Raw genomic sequence first — 17,479 nt, 5'->3', positions numbered from 1 at the left:
AGCGAACGTACAACATTTCAAATTTTCGTCGTACAGGACAAATTTAATCCGAAATAATTTAACCTCCTTTCAACATTTCACATTTTTTATTGCCTCAATGAGTAATCATCCAACAGTTTTTAAACTAGAAGTAAGAATAATATCGGGGTTTTCGGCCTGTTTTAGGTGAGTTTCAAGACTTTTTCCTCACGTTAAACTTCATTGCGTTACTTTCAATGTTATGCTCCACTAGCTTCTCTACTCATCCGAGAACCACGTACAGACACACCTACGAAACTCAGAGAGAATAGTTCTCGATTTGCATCTTCAAAAAGAGATAAACCATCTTTACGGATTATCGAGTAGGGAAAGGAAAGCAAGCTGTAATGAAGTATCTCTTGTACAAAAATTACAAGAAATATCGAATGAAAAATCGCAGAACCACCATTTATCGCGATCGGAATTCGAACAATTTTCGTGTTCGTATCCTTCCGTTTTAATTCGAGGTATTTCAATCACGAAAAATATTTTTGTTAATATTCATGAGGCAATTCAGTCGACCAAGGACCTCAGAAGGAAAAGTAACAGTTGTTTTACCGAATTTCAAGTCACCAGACCTGAAGTTATGTGTTCTTGGCCGATGACCATTTATGGCCATGGAGATGTCGGAAGAACTGCTTAGGTCATGTCATTAAAAAAACAAACTGGGTAGGGTTTTCCGGCCTTTGGTCTAAATTACTCCAATTATCGTTATAATATCGATTCTCTGAAAACGACTTGATCACCAAGACAAAGGGTAAAATAATTCACTAAGTAAAACTATTTCTACAATTATGTGACGTTGTAAGGAGAGAATACTTTTACTCAATGTTCATATCCGGTCGGAAACTGTTTTATTCTTCATCGCGTGCCAAAGTGAACGGATAATCCTTCGAAATCCAATAAGGCAAGAATTTCTTAGACCAAAATTTGGATTTATGAAAGACTGTCGACGAAAATAAATTAAAGGAAATTTTGATTAATGTATTGACAAATACTGAAAGCTGTTAAACAGAAAGCGCAGAGAAATTCGAAATACATCCGTTTCGATGAAACTGGTAAGTGTCTGGAAAGTTTCCAGACACGTCGGACAAAATTACGAATCCTTCAGTCTGCGATGTACGTGTTCACAAGCGGAAGATTAAGAGGGCCAGGGTCGTGCTTACTCAAAATAGTAATGTGTAGGTCCAACATTCGATCCGGAAAAAAATTAGGCACGTCTTCCAAAAAGAAGAGCATGTCTCTTTGGATAATAACAGTTACATTTTAACGTAAGAGTAGATCTTTTTGACAGTATTTTACGAGAAAACAAACAAAACTGATGATCATCATGCATCACCGTCTAGTTTTACAGACTTTTTTGGAAAAAACAAATATGGAAAAAATCTACAAAATATGGGGGATGGGAGGTCGGAGAGGTCTGGAGAGGAATCAGACACCTCTACTTATTGCTGGTCTACAATTTCTAGTGTACAATATTTTTCTGGTCTTGAAAGAGGAAAATTTCATGAAAACAACCAGGAACTGAAATAGTCACCGAAAAAGGTGAATTGGCGATTTAATTTTCTCCTATAGCCTTCAAATCTTGTTCCAGTCATGCATATCCCACTTGTGAGAATTCACTTCCTCTACTAAACGCAATCGTCCAAAGGTAAGCCATGAGATCACGTTTTACCTTAAATTCGAGTTTCACAATGAAACAAAACGTAACTTGTTACTGGTCAGTATATCACAGTTTTCGTCAATGGCTACATCCTGGCAATATTGTTCTCTAGTCTTTTAAAGACAAGGCTATAGCTAAAAGTTATAACTCGATATAAGAAAAGAAAGTTTACACTGGCCGAAATGGGAGAGCGAGAAATCTCTTTCCTGCCTCACGTTAGAGTTATTTGAACGAGAATAATTTCTGTTTACCATTTCTGGGCCCCCCAGCACTTAGGCCAGTATCACCTCTCTCTGAACCGAATACCGAGCTGCTCACTATCATACTACTTCGGCACCTTTGAAGCGTTGCTTTTGCTTCTCTCCCACATTGAGTATCCTATAGACTACGAGCAGTCCCTCCTTTTCGGCGAAGTCCGTCCCGCGGCGCGCAAATATCAATTTTTTTTTTCACTGATTTCTTTAACTCGCGCGAAGGATTTTGCTGAAAAGGAGGGACTTCTCGAAGTCCAAGTGACTCATGATCTTGGCTCAGGCCGATCATTATCACCCGGTGTGAAAGTTCAGTCAATGAAAAATCACACTACAACACTCTTCCACAAACGAAATTCGTCTAAAGAAGAACGAAAAGAAGAGAAAACAAAGAGGACGCCAAGAGTGGGTGGCACATCTTTAATAGGAACACTCTGAGAAGGGTCTCAATTGGGTTAACCGTTAGCCGTGAAACGACCAAAAACTTACGTTGTTTGCAAAAAAATTGGCATAATTTAGCCATAAGCGGTGAAAAAAGTTGACCGGATTAAAATATTTCCCGTGAGAATAACTGTGCTAGTTCGCGATCATTTCCTTTTAGCCTGCAGAATCGGCGTAATTTTTTGCGTTTTCAAGTCAAACGGAGGCAGGCGCTATGAGAGCGCAAAGCGCGAGTTACGAAGATAGCAGCTCCTCCCCTCGCAAGTGACTCGTACTTTGCGCTTGCCTAGCGCTTACTTCCGTTTGACTAAAAAACGCTAAAAAACAAAAAACAAAACACGTCTCTTCTGTAGGCTAATTTGCTCTATTCTCGTGACATTTAAGTGTGACTTAGCAATAACACTGTAGGAAGAAATCATATGGTAGTCACTCGAAGGGTTTACAGTGTTAAGCTATATTGTCATTCACTCTGACGAGGGGCTAACGCTCGAAATATCAGTTTTAGAAACTCTTCACGGTGGCCAATTTACATTATCCCGTACAGGCCTGAATTTTTTTCAGGCCTTATTTCACTACTGCCTAAGTAGTGCAAATTACTGCGAGGATCACTTTCATTCACTTCACCAATTATCAACTCAGTTGATAAAATATAAGTTTGAAAAAAAAGCAAACTATGATGATGCTCCTTTTACACGAAAAAAAACTATCGGTGAGACTGACTTGAAAATGAAATGAAATTTAATACAACTACAGAGTAGAATTGATCATTTACAGGTACAACAATAAAAGTCACACAAAATATATTCATATTCGTGCTACATTACTCCTGGGTAATGTTCCCTCGAAATCCAAGTAGATTCTCGAGGTCTGTAATCATAACTTGTCCAATTACCACATTTAAAGTTCCTAAAAAAGCCTCTTCTTCTTCCCGTCCAGTATCCAAGAGAAAATGTCCGAATGGACATGACGTGCATAAGAAGTTTAGTTTATGCACGGGATACTCTCTCTGGAAGAACCATCCAGCACTTTCAAGCGCGGGTTCTCAGGTCAACAGCGAGGCGGGGGGTGGGGAGGGGGGGCTTTAGCCTCCCTCACTTTTGGCAAGGACGACATTTGTATTTTGAGTATGAGGTACGTAGGAAGAATAAATTTCAAAATTTTCTGGGGTAGGATGGTTCAAATCCATGCCTACAAACTCGCGCCCCCAGGCGCTCGTACTTAAGCCCCCCCCCCTTCCCCCCCCCCCTCTTTCAAGTTAAAAATAGGCTCCATCGTCCCTGGGCAAAATTTTAAAGAAAATTTTCTACAATCAAATTTAAAGTGGTTCAGTTAAAAAAACAAAAAGATCTACACCGGCGTCGTTGATGCCGGTGGTTTGGGTTTGTCCCACCCGTAAACATGATCCTCTCCAAGTTCATCCACCTGGCGATTAAAATCAGTGAAATCCACATACGAATGCACCCTAGTTTCCTCGCTGGTTTCTGTTCCTTGCTCCTGTTCGTTGCTTTCCCCTTCGCCGTCAATACCTTGACTACTCGCACCCAAAGCAGTTGCATGCTCAGGAGGAAATGAACCAGAAGGCGATCCGCTGGCCGATGAAGCGGAACTCTGAGTGTCCGACCGCGAGATGGTCACCTGTGGTACTAAGTTGGTGGGTGTGGACGTGGTAGGACTCGGGCTGTTTCCGCTTGGTGCAGGTCTGGTCTGTACTCCGGACGGTATGTACAGTGAAGGAGCACTCCCCGTCATGGGGTTGGAAGGGTTATATGGTACAGACACAGGAAGCACTCCGGGACTCATGGGAGGCATCGCTGTAATGCACCACAACTATAGTGAGCCAATGATAAAGTCTGCATGTGCGCCAAGAGGGCAGGGTCCGAATTAACTTTTCTACACTGGCGCCAAGTGGCGATTAAACAACCTTGTTTCATTAGTTTCACTGACCAAACGCGTGGAACAGGCTGTTGCCAGATGGAAGAATTCAGTCGCCAAAAATATTCAATTTGCAAAAATTTTCGGTTAAGAGCAAAATACAATTTCACGAAACACACCCGGTAGCTCCACTTACATGATGTCTGTTGAAATAATTTTCAGTTACCGCTTGTGAGAGATAAAGCCGATTGCCGGTCAAGTGGTCGCCTATGGGAGTTTAAAAAAATTTAACGTTGTAAACGAGTATCTCTAAAAGTGGTCGCTTATATGAGGTGGTCGCTTACGAGAGGATCCTTTTATAGGAATTTGACTCGGAGGTCAAAGAGGTCGCAAACAAGAGGGATCGCTTTCGAGGGGTGGTCGCAAAGGGAGGTTCGATTGTATTTCTTGACCAGCTAAGTGTAAAAGAGCGCAACAAAAAAATAGCGGACGCATTGTTTGTCGAGCGTTGAAGATAGCCTGTTCCAGGCGTTCAGCATAACGAAGTGTGATAGTAAACGGCGCAACAGTCGTGGAGGAGTGAAAAGACGAGGGAGGGTTGGGTTGGGTTGCGTGATGAACGCGTACTTTACTCGACCCGACCCAAACCTCCCTTGGTTTTTTTTCGCCGTCTGCTACTTCACTCCATTTTACCCTCTGGAAGCCTGGAACAGGCTGGCAGGACGAACACTGGCAAGACTTCAAGTCAGTCGCGTGCTGGTGACCGTATGGAAACTCTGGTCGCCGACAATCAATTCTTAGTCGTAATTTCCAATGTATGCCAGAAAGTGTTGCATACCTACCTGACACCGACTGTCTTCCGGGAGCCCTTGGACTCTTCAAACTATTGGCGATCTCCTCTTTGAAAATTCGAATCAGTAATGTCATATCATCTCTTTTCTGACACTTGGACATTTGGGTCATGTATGTGTCATGATGTGCCCTGCCCACTCTATCCACAACAGCTTGTGCCACACCAGTCATGTTGTTCTGACAATGAAGTTCTTCAGCGACCAGCCGAACAACATCAAAATTGGAATTGGTTTCTACATCTGACGCTTCATCGATGGACTTGTAAACACCATCCGACATCAGCACCAGACAGTGGAAGGTTTCGTCAATTGGAAAGCCACCGCAAATGTGAGGCTCGGCGATAACAGGCTCTTCAGTAGCGGCACTACAGAAATCATCATAGATCATGATTAAAGGGGGTAAACCGCGTGCGGCGTCGGTGGAGAGTGGGTGGGAGGGGGGAAGGGAGAGTGGGGGGTGTTTACAAGACAATGTGGTTCTATCAACTGAGTTAATGATGTAAATTTGAGGACAGCTAGAGATGCATTTAGAAATCAAAACAAACTGCAAGCACCTTAGAATATCAAAGTCCTTGTAGCCACCTTTAACACAATAGTCTCCGATACTTCTTGTGTTCTCCTGATTTCCAATCCGACGATTCCTTAATATCTGCTGAATGTCCAGACCCAGATTTGCCAGCCGAGTAAGCTCGTCGTTGTTACTTGTGACGTGGTCAACACTCAGCTGAGGATATAAAGGAAAAAAGGTCGCGTTTTAGAGATTGTACATTCCCCTACTCAGTTTAAATTGCGGCATTTTTAAAGAAAAGCTTTCCCCAACAAAATGACAAAATGCCTTCTGATTCGTCTCAACCTTGATCTTTTTACTTCAAGTCTATCAAATGCTACAGTTCTCTATGCAAGAAGCACTAAACACCAACATTGCAAACTAAGGACTATTTCTAATTTGGAAACACAGAACAATACAAGTTTGGCCCAGCCTAAAAGATGTGTTTCAATCGCTAGTTATTACTCGGCTTCCCTTCAATCAAACTTACACACTGCAGGGCTCCAAGCTCAATTTTTTAAAAAGTCGCCTTTTGGCGACCTTTAGCTGCAAAATGGTCGCCATAGAAATAATTTGGTCGCCGAAATCGTCACATCAATGGGAGGACATTTCATATTGCGTTACCGGCGTTTTTACGGTTGCTAATTCGACCAAACATCGATGGATTTTGCGATTTTTTTTCAAATCTGTTGGTAGCCAATTGGCAACTTTCGCCGAATTTTTAGTCGCCAAATATATTTTTTACTCCTCATGTCGACCAAAACAGTCGCAACTTGGAGCGCTGCACGGATTGCCTCCCCAAAAACAGTACAATACAACAAGATGAGCAAGCTATCATGTTAATGGCAATTTAAGTTTCCTGGCTTGACTAGGTCACTTTATTTTCTAAGGAGAAGCTCCAAAATAAGTGATTACAGCTAACTAAAGAAGGCAGTTGTTATTTTACATTCCGCCATTAACAAGCATAGGATGGGAATAAACCCTAGAGATCACAAACCTATGTAAAAGATTTACTGAATGTATGCCTTCTCTGCTTTGCTATGGTGCTCGTGGGTATTGCCGCCGTAACTGGGAGTTAACCCTTTACCCTAACATCGGTATGCATATTCTCCACACTGTTCTCTACACGTTTCCCAAGGTGCTAACAAGGGAGAATTTGTTGAACAGGCCAGAGCCTCTTGAGTTAGCAAGCTTTTCCTTTATTCCTCTGACCTTAAAGTGTGATTCGGGGAGAGGGGGGGGGCGGGGGGCGGCGGGCGAAAAGACGTGGTAAGGAAAAATTAAATGCTAGACACTCTAAGGAGTCAAAGAGTTAAAAATATGTACTGTTGTTACCTGCGTCACAGAAATACTTCCTTCAGGAGTCTCTCTACATAAGAGTGCTCTAGAGTCACCAACATTAGCCACAAAGAGTTTATTTTGGAAAATCAGAGCTACTACAGCAGTAGTACCACCACTGATCTCATCTTGCAAGGCCTGCATTCTGGCAACCTCATCTGGGAACTGTTGGTAAGCTTCATATGAGCTCAGACCCTAAGAAAATAAAATGCAAGAAAATTAAAGAAAATGACCACATGTGGATGGGTACTATTGAAACTAAACGCATACAGTATGGATACCAGAAGAGGGTGAAGAAATACTAAGGGGTAAGGAGGAACTGATATGGTTTTCAAGTATAGTTTATATAATAAGCTCAGTTATGCACGCATTCTGATTGGTTCTCACTTATGATCTATTAGAGGATGGATGACGTCATCATTAAAACTTTTTAAAATTCTTTATTATATAAAACAAATAGATTCCAAGTTGCCGTACGTCTGTTCAGTAATAGATCACAGAGGACGTCAAAATGTGGTAAGAACATCAGTGACACACTCGGCTGCGCCTTGTGTGCCACCTTTTTGTTCTTACCACATTTTAACATCATCTGTGATCTATTACTGAACAGACGCACGGCAACTTGGAATCTATCTGTTACACTGACGTTTTTCTTTGATATTGATACTGTGGCGTCAGTAAGTTTAATGATTAGTCATGTATCTTGATTCATGAAATATACGGTTTTATCGTATAAACTAAGGAGTTATACAAGGATTTCCAGCTCTGACAAAAACCGTAACAACACACGTGAAAAAATATGGTATTTTTTCACGTGTGTTTGATATCGCCAATCAGCCGCTGACACGTCATTCGCCTTTCGCGCCACTCGGTCAGATTGATGAATGAACGGCGAAGCCTTCGCCATTCTCAATCTAAGGTCGTTTGTCGGAATTTGTTTTGGGTTATGGCTGCTAAAACACTAAAAATTCCGTATCGCGTACAGACAGTGACGTTAAAACTTTCCTATAAGGGGAAGAAAACCAAAATACTGAAAGAAAAACCAAAGCTACGTATTCGGTGGCTTTGGTATTAGCAATTCTCGCGGCTGGGAGCGAAAATCGAGAACTGGAAGATTTGTCACTGGCCGATTTTGCCCGTGTACCTAAAAGATTTCTTCTGTCGGTAAGGACCATATAATAACTGAGAATTTTGCACATTGAAAATTACGCCCATAGTTTGTTTTTGTATTGTTTCAACAAATTGTTTCATCATGAGCCTTGGCGCCAACGCCGTTTATGATTTTAGTCAGGGATTTTCGATCCCTTTATTTTCATTCATTTATAAAGTTGACTATCTTGCACTGTTAAAGTTATGAAGTGTTCAGTTCTCTATAGCAGTATCAATAAGGCAGTAAAAAATCACCAGAATCGAATATTTAGTATTGGTGACTGCCTATCCTTACTAACAGGAGTTGGGGATGAAACATAGGGTAGGCTAATTTGCACACAAAAAATCAAAAATAGAATTTGCAAAAAGAGTGCAAAGGGGAAAAGGCCTTCGATATGGATGGGACATACAACCATTTTCCAACAGGGAGTTCCTTCACCCATCTTTCCTTAACATCCAGGAACAAAAGAATTCTTAGGCATAGTGTAATAGAATATTTTGCCAACAACCCATTGCCATTCAAGAGCTGCATTTTTAAAACAAGCCCTGAGGCCTACTTAGACAAGCTAACTTTCATGCAAATTGACATGTGCCCTCCAAGTAAGCTGCCATATTTTCATTTGGTCTATACAAGTTTGTTAAATTTTGATATTCATTACTTAATGCCTCTACTTGAGAGCAAAAAAAAAAGGAGATTCAGATGCATCCAGCTACAGGCCTTTTAATAACCCAATTTAAAACTTTCCTACAATAAAAATATAAAAATTTTCAGTATTTGGGGATTTTTTTTAAATTGAAATAATAACTCCAATTGGAATCCTCCTAACATTAAAAGATTAAAGTACAAGAAAGAACACAAAATGTACCTCAGGCATTGATAATTGAATTTCTGTCTTCTCAGCCAAAGCATCATCTAATGATTGGAAGAATCCTTTTTCAACTACAATAAAGGCCTGCCTGATGGCTCCCTTGATCTGCTCATCATTCATATCAGCTGTTGACAATTAGAGATTAGATTATTGATAAGAATATTACCAAGTGTTTCAGAGCAATTAATAGATACAATGTCACAACATCACAACATCTTGATCAGTAATGCAATTTAACAATACCAGTATGTGATCATTCATCCACTTTTATAAGGTATAAATCTGAAATCATTCATTGAAGTCACCTAACCCTTTAACTCCCAAGATCTCATTATTAATTCTCCTTACTGCTTGTCATATAATTATTGTGATGTTAGTTTGGAGAATTTAGTATTGGATCAACTAATAATCCCCTAATTAATATTTTCCTTTATTCTAATGACTTGTCTGCTTGATATTGTATTAATATTGTAAGGAGAAATTCTGTCTTGGTAACTCATGGGAGTTAAAAAGTGAAAAAGAAAACTAAGAAAACATATTATCATTCAGGACTTGTTAGCTCTCCAAACTACAAACTGAAAGTGAGTCTGAGGTTCAAATGCTGCCATATAACCAATCCCAGGTGAACTAAAGAAATTTAATCTTTGCATTACCACTATATTTTCAAGTAGAAATATACAATGAGAGAAAAGAGACATCAGTCATAACACAAGGCTCTCTTATTTTACCCATAAATCAAAACAATTTATATAGTATCACAACTAAATGTATGCAAGAATTCATGTGATGGTCTTGTCTACAAAAGGGCTATTTTTGAGTAAGTTATAGCCCTCTGTAATAATAATAAAAATAACAATAATAATTCATTTAAAAAATAATTTTACCAAGTTTCTTACTAACCAGTTAGCTGACCAAGTAATAGCTCAGCAGGGAGTCTCTGAACAGTAAAATCTGAAGCCCTTGTTCCATCATGACCATCAAAGACTCCATAGAGATATGTGTCATCTACATTGAAATGGAAACTCCTGTCCTCTAATTCATGTTCCTCCCTTCTTCCACCATCCTCTCTGTACCTTTGATTTGTAAGGAAACCAACCCCAGACAATTTGCAGACTGGGAGGTCATCTGTCCAATTCTCAGTAGGACTTTGGGACTTAAAACAAAATTTAAAGCAATCAATCAGAAAAAAATCTATCTCTGTTAGGATTTTCCGTTGAAATGGCCATACTCTAAGACAAACCATTTCCAGGGGGTATGTTTTTTTCAGAAAACTCCATTATTATGATAACAAGCTATACTCTGAGAAATCTGAGATTTCCCATTTTTATTGAAAAAGTATCCAAAATTGCTTTTATTAAGGAGATAAGGCATAGTTACAAGGAATAACATAGTTACAGGGGAACTATGTTCACTCTGTATTCAAGAGACTTGACATAGATGTTAGATTTTTGTAATTGCTCAGATAACTGTGGATATTTTTGTAATCTGATGGGTTGAGAATTATGTCATATCTTGCTATAATCACCCAAAACAAGGTGATTATAGCTGGGAAGCTATTTTTATCTTATTGGAATGACTGCAATTAACAACCTATAAGACATTGTCATTAACAATAATTCCCTGAAGGTGAAGTGAAAATTGTTGAATAATTCTAACAAAAAGTCAGGGGGATTATTTAACAATATTTGATAAATAATTCCTTACTAGGTGCTTTTGGAATTAATTTTTAAATATTTGTTTTGATGTGGAAACCATTCTGTTTCAATTGTTTTGATTAAAGAACCAGTTTCTACTTGAATTTGATGGGTTCACTAATTCAACAAGCAAAAATTTCACATCTTCCTTTTGAAAAGTGTTACTCCAAACTACAAAGCATCTTTTGAGGTCTTAGGAATTAAATTTTTGTCATCACTTCCTAGGTTGCACTAACGAAACACATTCCTGTAATAATCACCTTGCATGAGGTAATTATAGCAAGATATGATTCAATCCTCGACAAATCAGAGCCTTTACATCTTGATAATCACCAGAGCAATTATATCAAACAAGTTCTTGCAAAAAAAAAAAGACAAGACCACTACACATTGTCATGTTTCATTCAGTTTACATATTGACAATGTGATCCACATGCCAAACTCTGCTTCCCTTCATTGATGGGCAAAAAGTTGGAAGCAGAGAAAAACAAAACAAACGGTTTAGCTCTGACAATTAATAATTATTAACCTCAACTCAGGCTATATGAAAATGGTTGCGTAATCCCCTCAACTTTGTCTCGCAGTTATTAAACAATAGTCACTTCGTCCTTGATGAATAATTATCAGATACAGTTGAGCAATCGAAAATTTATGACAAGTGTGAAGGAAGTGAAGTATTTCAGGTGGAAAACATGATTTCAAGTTAACATTTAAAGCAACTATTAAAATCACAGGGGTACATTTAAAAGGATATGCAATCCTTGGCTTACAGTTGAAGTTTCTGGCTGAAATTATGCAACCCTAGAATACCAGGGTGATCAAGAGACGATACGTGATTCTTGATACGGTTCCAGCTATTTGCTAACTGTTGTCATATTGCTCTATATTTATTGTGCTTCACGAAGACAATCACGAAGAAACAACGCGACAGAAATTCGAAAAAAGGTTTGAGCTAAGTACTTACCACGATAGAGCTCCGTTTGCTAGCCATGAATTCACTAAGTTATCATTACTTTCGACTTCATTCGAAGGCCTCCCTCCTTCCGCCATCCAATAAACAAAGATGGAGGTTTGGGATAATTGAGAGAGCTAGTCTTAGTCTCCTTCGACCAACTACTTTGGTAAAAGGGAGGAGCGGACTGGACGAAATTTAGAGGGAGTTAGGAATAATCGGGGGTGGGAACATAACAAAGGGTATCTTAACGATCCTAGCACGATCCTAGCACAATCCGACCAAACACAAATCTAAGCCATGGTTAAAATAGAATCAAACGAATGGAATATCAAAACCAGACATGAACAATCCATGAAATTCTTATGCTATTTCTTTCGTCTGATATGCAAATTTTAAACAGGACTTGACGATCGACGAATCCAACGAACGATAAATTTTCACAGTTGGTAGACTAAACAATAAAACAATAACTGCATCTGAACCCCATGGTATTTCTTAATGCGAAAAAACAACATAGCATTCGTTCGTGGGCGTGATCACGATAAAAGATAAAATTCATGTAGAAAAGTCAAAATTATCAGTCTGAGGGAAACGAATAAATTATTATATAAATATATATTTTTAAATACAATTATATGAAACAAAAAATATCTGCTTTTGTACGAGGAAACTAAAACTATTCCATCAGTTCTGATTAAATTTTTGACATTCCGTTCTTTAGCGACCAAATAATGCACTGTCATTATTTTTAAAACATTGAAAATGTTTTCGCAATATGTTTTTGTCTTGTCAGTTGTCACGAACGTGGGACATGGAATATTCTTAAGTCTATGGTTCGATTCCTCATGGAGAATCGGGGAATCAGGATTTTTCTGTATCCCAAGCTCGTGTTACTAATCGTGACAGGATAAAAAAACATAATTCGTTATTTCTTAATCGAGCTGAAGTATTTTTTACCTTTCATATTCTTTTTACAAACATTGCTACTTTTCTTTGTTTTCTTTAACTTTGTGGAACATTCGTCTCTTAATAATTAATAAAAATTATGAAACAGACCCATGGACAGAACCGAATATCAAACGTATCTCATTTTAATGAAGTGTATTCAGGCAACACCCTTTAACGAATTAGGCAACAGAGCAGAAGTAAAAATACGAAAAAAATGTGTGAAAATTAAATTACTTCACTATGGCACAAAAATTAAATTCCTAAACCGGAAGTCTTTCTGATTATTCAACATCCGGTCACGTGGTCTTTAGCGTAAGAAAAAGTTGACATCTTTTCGTTGCAACACGACATTTAACTTTCCTCTCTTTGGTAAACTTTTTGTGGTTGTTTGGCTGTAACTAAACGTTGGAACACAAGAATAGTAATTTGAGGTTATGGGTAAGTGTTTTTCAGTTTGTGTGGGGGACTCATCTACAGATACAACTCAGCGAAAGCCTTCACAGCAAACCACAACCGCATCAGTAACAACTAGGACGTTCAACAATTCGTATGCCCAACACGCACCAAGTATTATGAACGAATCGTTCAAGAGTAAACCAGCAGAGAAGAGTGTGCCAGCGAAAACTAGTTCAAATGATATACCAAGAACGTTCCCCTTGCCAAAGCAAGAAGTTGACGAGTCAAAGATCGCTTCGCTGTTCGGTAAATACAAGGACGATACCGAAGACGCTATCCTTGCGGATGGCATGGAGAAGTTTTGTCAAGACTTAGGTGTTGATCCGACAGAGTTCATCGTGCTTGTTCTGGCCTGGAAATTTAATGCCTCGCAAATGTGTCGCTTTACGAGAAATGAATTTTTCGAAGGATGCAAAGCTCTCAGGGTAGACTCCATAAGAAGCCTACAAAATAAATTTCCCGAACTAGAAGCAGAGGTAACAAATGACGTCGAGAAGTTCAAGGATTTGTATCGATTCACTTTCAAGTTTGGACTTGATGTGGATGAGGGCCAGAGAGCCCTTCCTAAGAACATCGCTCTTCCACTTTGGAAACTTGTCTTTTCAAGGAACGTGCCAGCTGTTCTAGATCGATGGTTTGCCTATTTAGAAAACAGACAACTGCGGGGAATTTCACGAGATACTTGGTATATGTTTTTAAATTTCACAGAGGCAATTGAGCCGGATTTCGAGAATTACGATGACTCGGAGGCATGGCCAAGTCTTTTTGACGATTTTGTAGAATCGGAAAGAGAATTGATCAAACAACTACCAAAAGATGACGCTGCAGCTATACACGAGGAGAAACAGGAGAACGGAATTATCAAAGAGGAAAGCACGTACTCCTTTTAGACTTTGACTTCGTTCTGAAATTTCATAATATTTTGGTAGCTTAGCCTAGAATTGAACTTAAACATGTTTGATCTTATCGCTATCGAAGACTTCGCCATCACACTTGTAGAAAGCACAAAAAATAATTCTATTCGTGCGGCCTGCCTCCCGCAATTAAGCTACGATCCAATCCACAGGCAGTGTATTAAGGTCCTACTTCATTACTGAAAAGGGTGAAACAACTTCCCCGATCATACACCGCGGAATCGATGATAATAAGAAAAATCGCTTTGTTTAGGAAGCGCTGTCAATAGATTAAATCTTGCTAATTTCATTTTCATCGGGAAGGGGTTTTAAATTTTAGATCAGACATCATGTGCGACGGATCAACGGGTTTTCGAACTTAGGTATTCCATTGGTCCTGATTACAAAACAATTGTCAAAGTTGTGAAAGGAGAGGTTAACCAATTCTTAAATTATTATTTTTTAAATTTATTAGCTTAATGTGAAGTTTTATACCCTATGCCGTTTAACATTCCACCGACAGATCATTGAAATTTCGCTTAAAACAATCTTGTTGGAGGGAAATACAGTTGCAATAAAACAGCTGTAAGTCGTTCTGCAATAAGTCTATTTTGAAATTAGTATGTATGCATTTAAAATGCCGATTTTTGTTATTATGCAATCGTATTCAATTCTTTGTGCTAGTGACAAATTGATAAACTACAATATACCTACCACACAAAACAAATATCAAGTCTTTGTCATTAATCAGAGGACTAGACAATCAGAGATCGTCTAGAAAAGATATCGTGTTGCTGGTGTGCTAAATTCTCTTCATTTATGTCAACAAGCCCATAGCAACCACTGACATTTAACTATTTTAAGCTCATAGGTATCATTAAAGCAATGAAGGATGGTGAATGAACCTGTCTGTAAAATTTTAAAAGCATTTCCACAAAGAGGTAAAATTAACTTTATTTTGTCTGGAACTGTAATGTAATTCTTGTACTGTGAAGTACTACACATTAAAACATTATGTTTTCAAGCTAAATTTTCAAGGATATTTTCATAATTGAAAAATAGATTGAACCTAGAACTGCTTTTGTCTTCATATTGTTTCAAAATTACTAAATTCTTATTCTATTGAGTTGAAAGTAGTAGCAATGAGTTAAGACTTCTTCATCAAAGAAGAGCTTCAATTTCTTACATATTGACCACACATTTCTTTGCTGCCAACTCCAGAAAATTTTTAGTGATGTATCACATTTTTCACATATTTTCTTCTTTTTTATCACATGCTTAGTTTAAAGTGTTTGGAAATTGTTAGGAGACTGTGAAAACTGATCACTGATAAGGTCAAAAGATTAAGAACTTATGCTTAAGGTTAGGAACACCTGAACATCAGTATGCTTATCCTCCATACTTTTCCCTATACATTCCCTGAGATGCTGACAGGGAGAATTTGTTTAAGAACCTCTTTGTTTAAGAGCCTCTGTAGTTGGTGATCATTTCCTGTATTCTCATGACCTTAATGTTTGATTCCAGGGTCATATAGTAAGGAGTAGTTTGATGCTACCCACTCTTGGGGGTCAAATGGTGAATTGTAGGTTTAACAGAGGCCCTTAATCACTGTCTCTTCTCTATGGGAATGAATAATTAAAATTCCATGGCATCTGGGGCTTGCAAAAGTGTATAATTAATATATTTGATTTTAAAAGACAAGAAGCAGTGAATTAAGTCCTTTACTGCACTTAAAAAAAATTGTTTGAAGATTATACTGAAGGATTAACATCCAAAGATTATCACAAATGGGATTTTTGTTTAGTTGGGTTGATGTAATTAACAAGGTGATAACTACATCAAATGATAATGTCTTCCATTGATTTCTATCTTCTTTTGAAGCATTTGAAAAATTTGATGGAGGTCACCTTTTAAAGTTAACTACTAATTGTGGGAGAGAATAAATTGATGAAAGTGACAACAAGAAAGTAGTAATACTTGACAGCAGTTACTAGGAATTACTACAAATTTTTTCACAGTTGCTGAAGTTGCCTCTTCTTATTAGTTGGTTACACTATATTTATGACAGCATAAACCTAGGAAAATATAAAAACATTCTTTCACACTTTTCACATCAACAAAAAAATTATCAGTGACAAAGCACTACTTTACAAGCCTAAATATGGTATCTGACAGTAAATGGTGGAGACTGAATAACCTTTGCCAGGTTAACTCTTTAACACCCAGAAGTGATTAATATGAAACTTCTCCCTATAATATTCAAACATCATTGAGCAAACAGGTAGTGAGAATATTTGAGCTTATCAAGCAGAAGCTGTTATCTTGATCTAGCACCAAGTTCTCATAACTAATTCACAAGGAAATGTGGTGCAGCTAGAGGGGAGAATAAACAATCAGATCTTGGGAGTTTAAGGGTTAACAGTTTTTCAGATTTTCAGTATTTTGTGCCAGTTGAAATTAATTGTTTCTCATTCAGAGGAACCCAATGTAAGGGGACCTAATCTAGAACCCAACTACTTCTTATTTGTGCCACATGTCTGGAAATTATGCAAGATTTCTCAAGCAAATAATATTTAGGAACTTGAAAAACATTCTGCTGGGCTGTAAGAGAATTTAAGTTTGAAAAGTAACATTATTACACAATGTTTCACTCCCTATCATTTTGATGTAAGTCAATGAAACACGCCTTATGTTTCAGTTTTGTGCTAAGAAAATGTCTCTGAAATTAGTCTTAAAACCAAATGTTCATGAAAACCTTTACTAAATATAATATTAACTAACTAGATTGATCATGAGATTGGGAATCAAGGACATTCAAACAATTTGTACTTTAAATCCACATGGGCCAGCTGGGACACTGAGCAAGGTGGTCAAGTATTCATGTTAACTATGAACAGGGGGTGTGTGGGGAGTATGTCCTAATAATAACCTAGTGGGGATATGCTGACTGACATTTTCACAACTGGATTAATAAATGGGGTTTCCTTTCCTGTAGAGTTATTAGAATGGAGTCTCACATTTTTGCAATTTTGTGGGTAAGAAAATTTCAGTATATAGGGATTTAACAATGGGAAGATTTGCAATTATAAAGTTGTTACAGTTGCCCAAAAATGAGTAAGATGGGGTCCATAATTTGTCACAGAATAAACTATAGTGGAATGGGAGTTCCAAGACGCCAGCAGCACATGCCCAGTGGACTGAGTGGTCTTTCTAACCTGTACATTACTTCTACACATTTACATCTAAATTTCTCCATAAGATATCAATTCATGATCCATGAGGTGATTAAACCAGAGAAACTTAAAAGCTTGTGGGTGTTAATTAGATATCACACAATATTCTCCAACTGACATGCTGGGTAATTAATACCTCCTACTATGCCATACACAACTCCCCAAATATGCAGGCTTAGTCTGGTTTATTTACTTACATTTACTAGTATCTCATTTTACTTTTTTTTTTATAAAGGAATGCCATTTTTAGAATAAAAATGTTTGCTGAGAGACAATCTGCATAAACTGACCTACCCCTGAA

The 17,479-nt window shown here is 38.1% G+C and overlaps 2 protein-coding genes across 3 annotated transcripts; one reads left to right on the top strand and one right to left on the bottom strand.

Moving 5' to 3' along the window:
• Positions 1–3,093: 3,093 nt before the first annotated feature.
• Positions 3,094–12,012, bottom strand: LOC113679341 (TGF-beta-activated kinase 1 and MAP3K7-binding protein 1). Of its 2 annotated transcripts, none has more exons than XM_027196297.2 (7): positions 11,658–12,012; positions 9,900–10,152; positions 8,997–9,124; positions 6,979–7,176; positions 5,651–5,820; positions 5,088–5,461; positions 3,094–4,184 (listed from the first exon to the last, which is right to left on the bottom strand). In XM_027196297.2, exons 1-7 carry the CDS (start codon positions 11,682–11,684, stop codon positions 3,721–3,723), a joined length of 1,614 nt encoding a protein of 537 aa, XP_027052098.2. In that variant the 5' UTR covers positions 11,685–12,012; the 3' UTR covers positions 3,094–3,720. The 2 variants fall into 2 exon arrangements, with proteins under 2 accessions (XP_027052098.2, XP_089041984.1); XM_089185858.1 differs by having other exon boundaries at positions 11,223–11,771.
• Positions 12,013–12,550: 538 nt separating this feature from the next.
• On the top strand, positions 12,551–14,975 carry LOC113679349 (DCN1-like protein 3). Its single transcript, XM_027196302.2, has one exon. The coding sequence runs from the start codon at positions 13,031–13,033 to the stop codon at positions 13,940–13,942; it is 912 nt and encodes a 303-aa protein (XP_027052103.2). The 5' UTR covers positions 12,551–13,030; the 3' UTR covers positions 13,943–14,975.
• Positions 14,976–17,479: the final 2,504 nt, after the last annotated feature.

Source organism: Pocillopora damicornis, chromosome 10 (assembly GCF_964200805.1).
Source record: "Pocillopora damicornis chromosome 10, jaPocDami1.2, whole genome shotgun sequence".
Lineage (NCBI taxonomy): Eukaryota > Metazoa > Cnidaria > Anthozoa > Scleractinia > Pocilloporidae > Pocillopora > Pocillopora damicornis.
Note: the sequence above shows the minus strand (reverse complement) of the source record. Positions and strands in the feature narration are given on the sequence as shown.

Coding starts and splice junctions, on each gene's coding strand:
- LOC113679341 (XM_027196297.2), bottom strand. CDS start 11,684: ATGGCTAGCAAACGGAGCTCTATCGTG. Junction 10,153..11,657: donor GCAAACGGAGCTCTATCGTG/GTAAGTACTTAG, acceptor TTTTGTTTTAAG/TCCCAAAGTCCTACTGAGAA. Junction 5,821..6,978: donor GAAGTATTTCTGTGACGCAG/GTAACAACAGTA, acceptor TTATATCCTCAG/CTGAGTGTTGACCACGTCAC.
- LOC113679349 (XM_027196302.2), top strand. CDS start 13,031: ATGGGTAAGTGTTTTTCAGTTTGTGTGGGGGACTCATCTACAGATACA.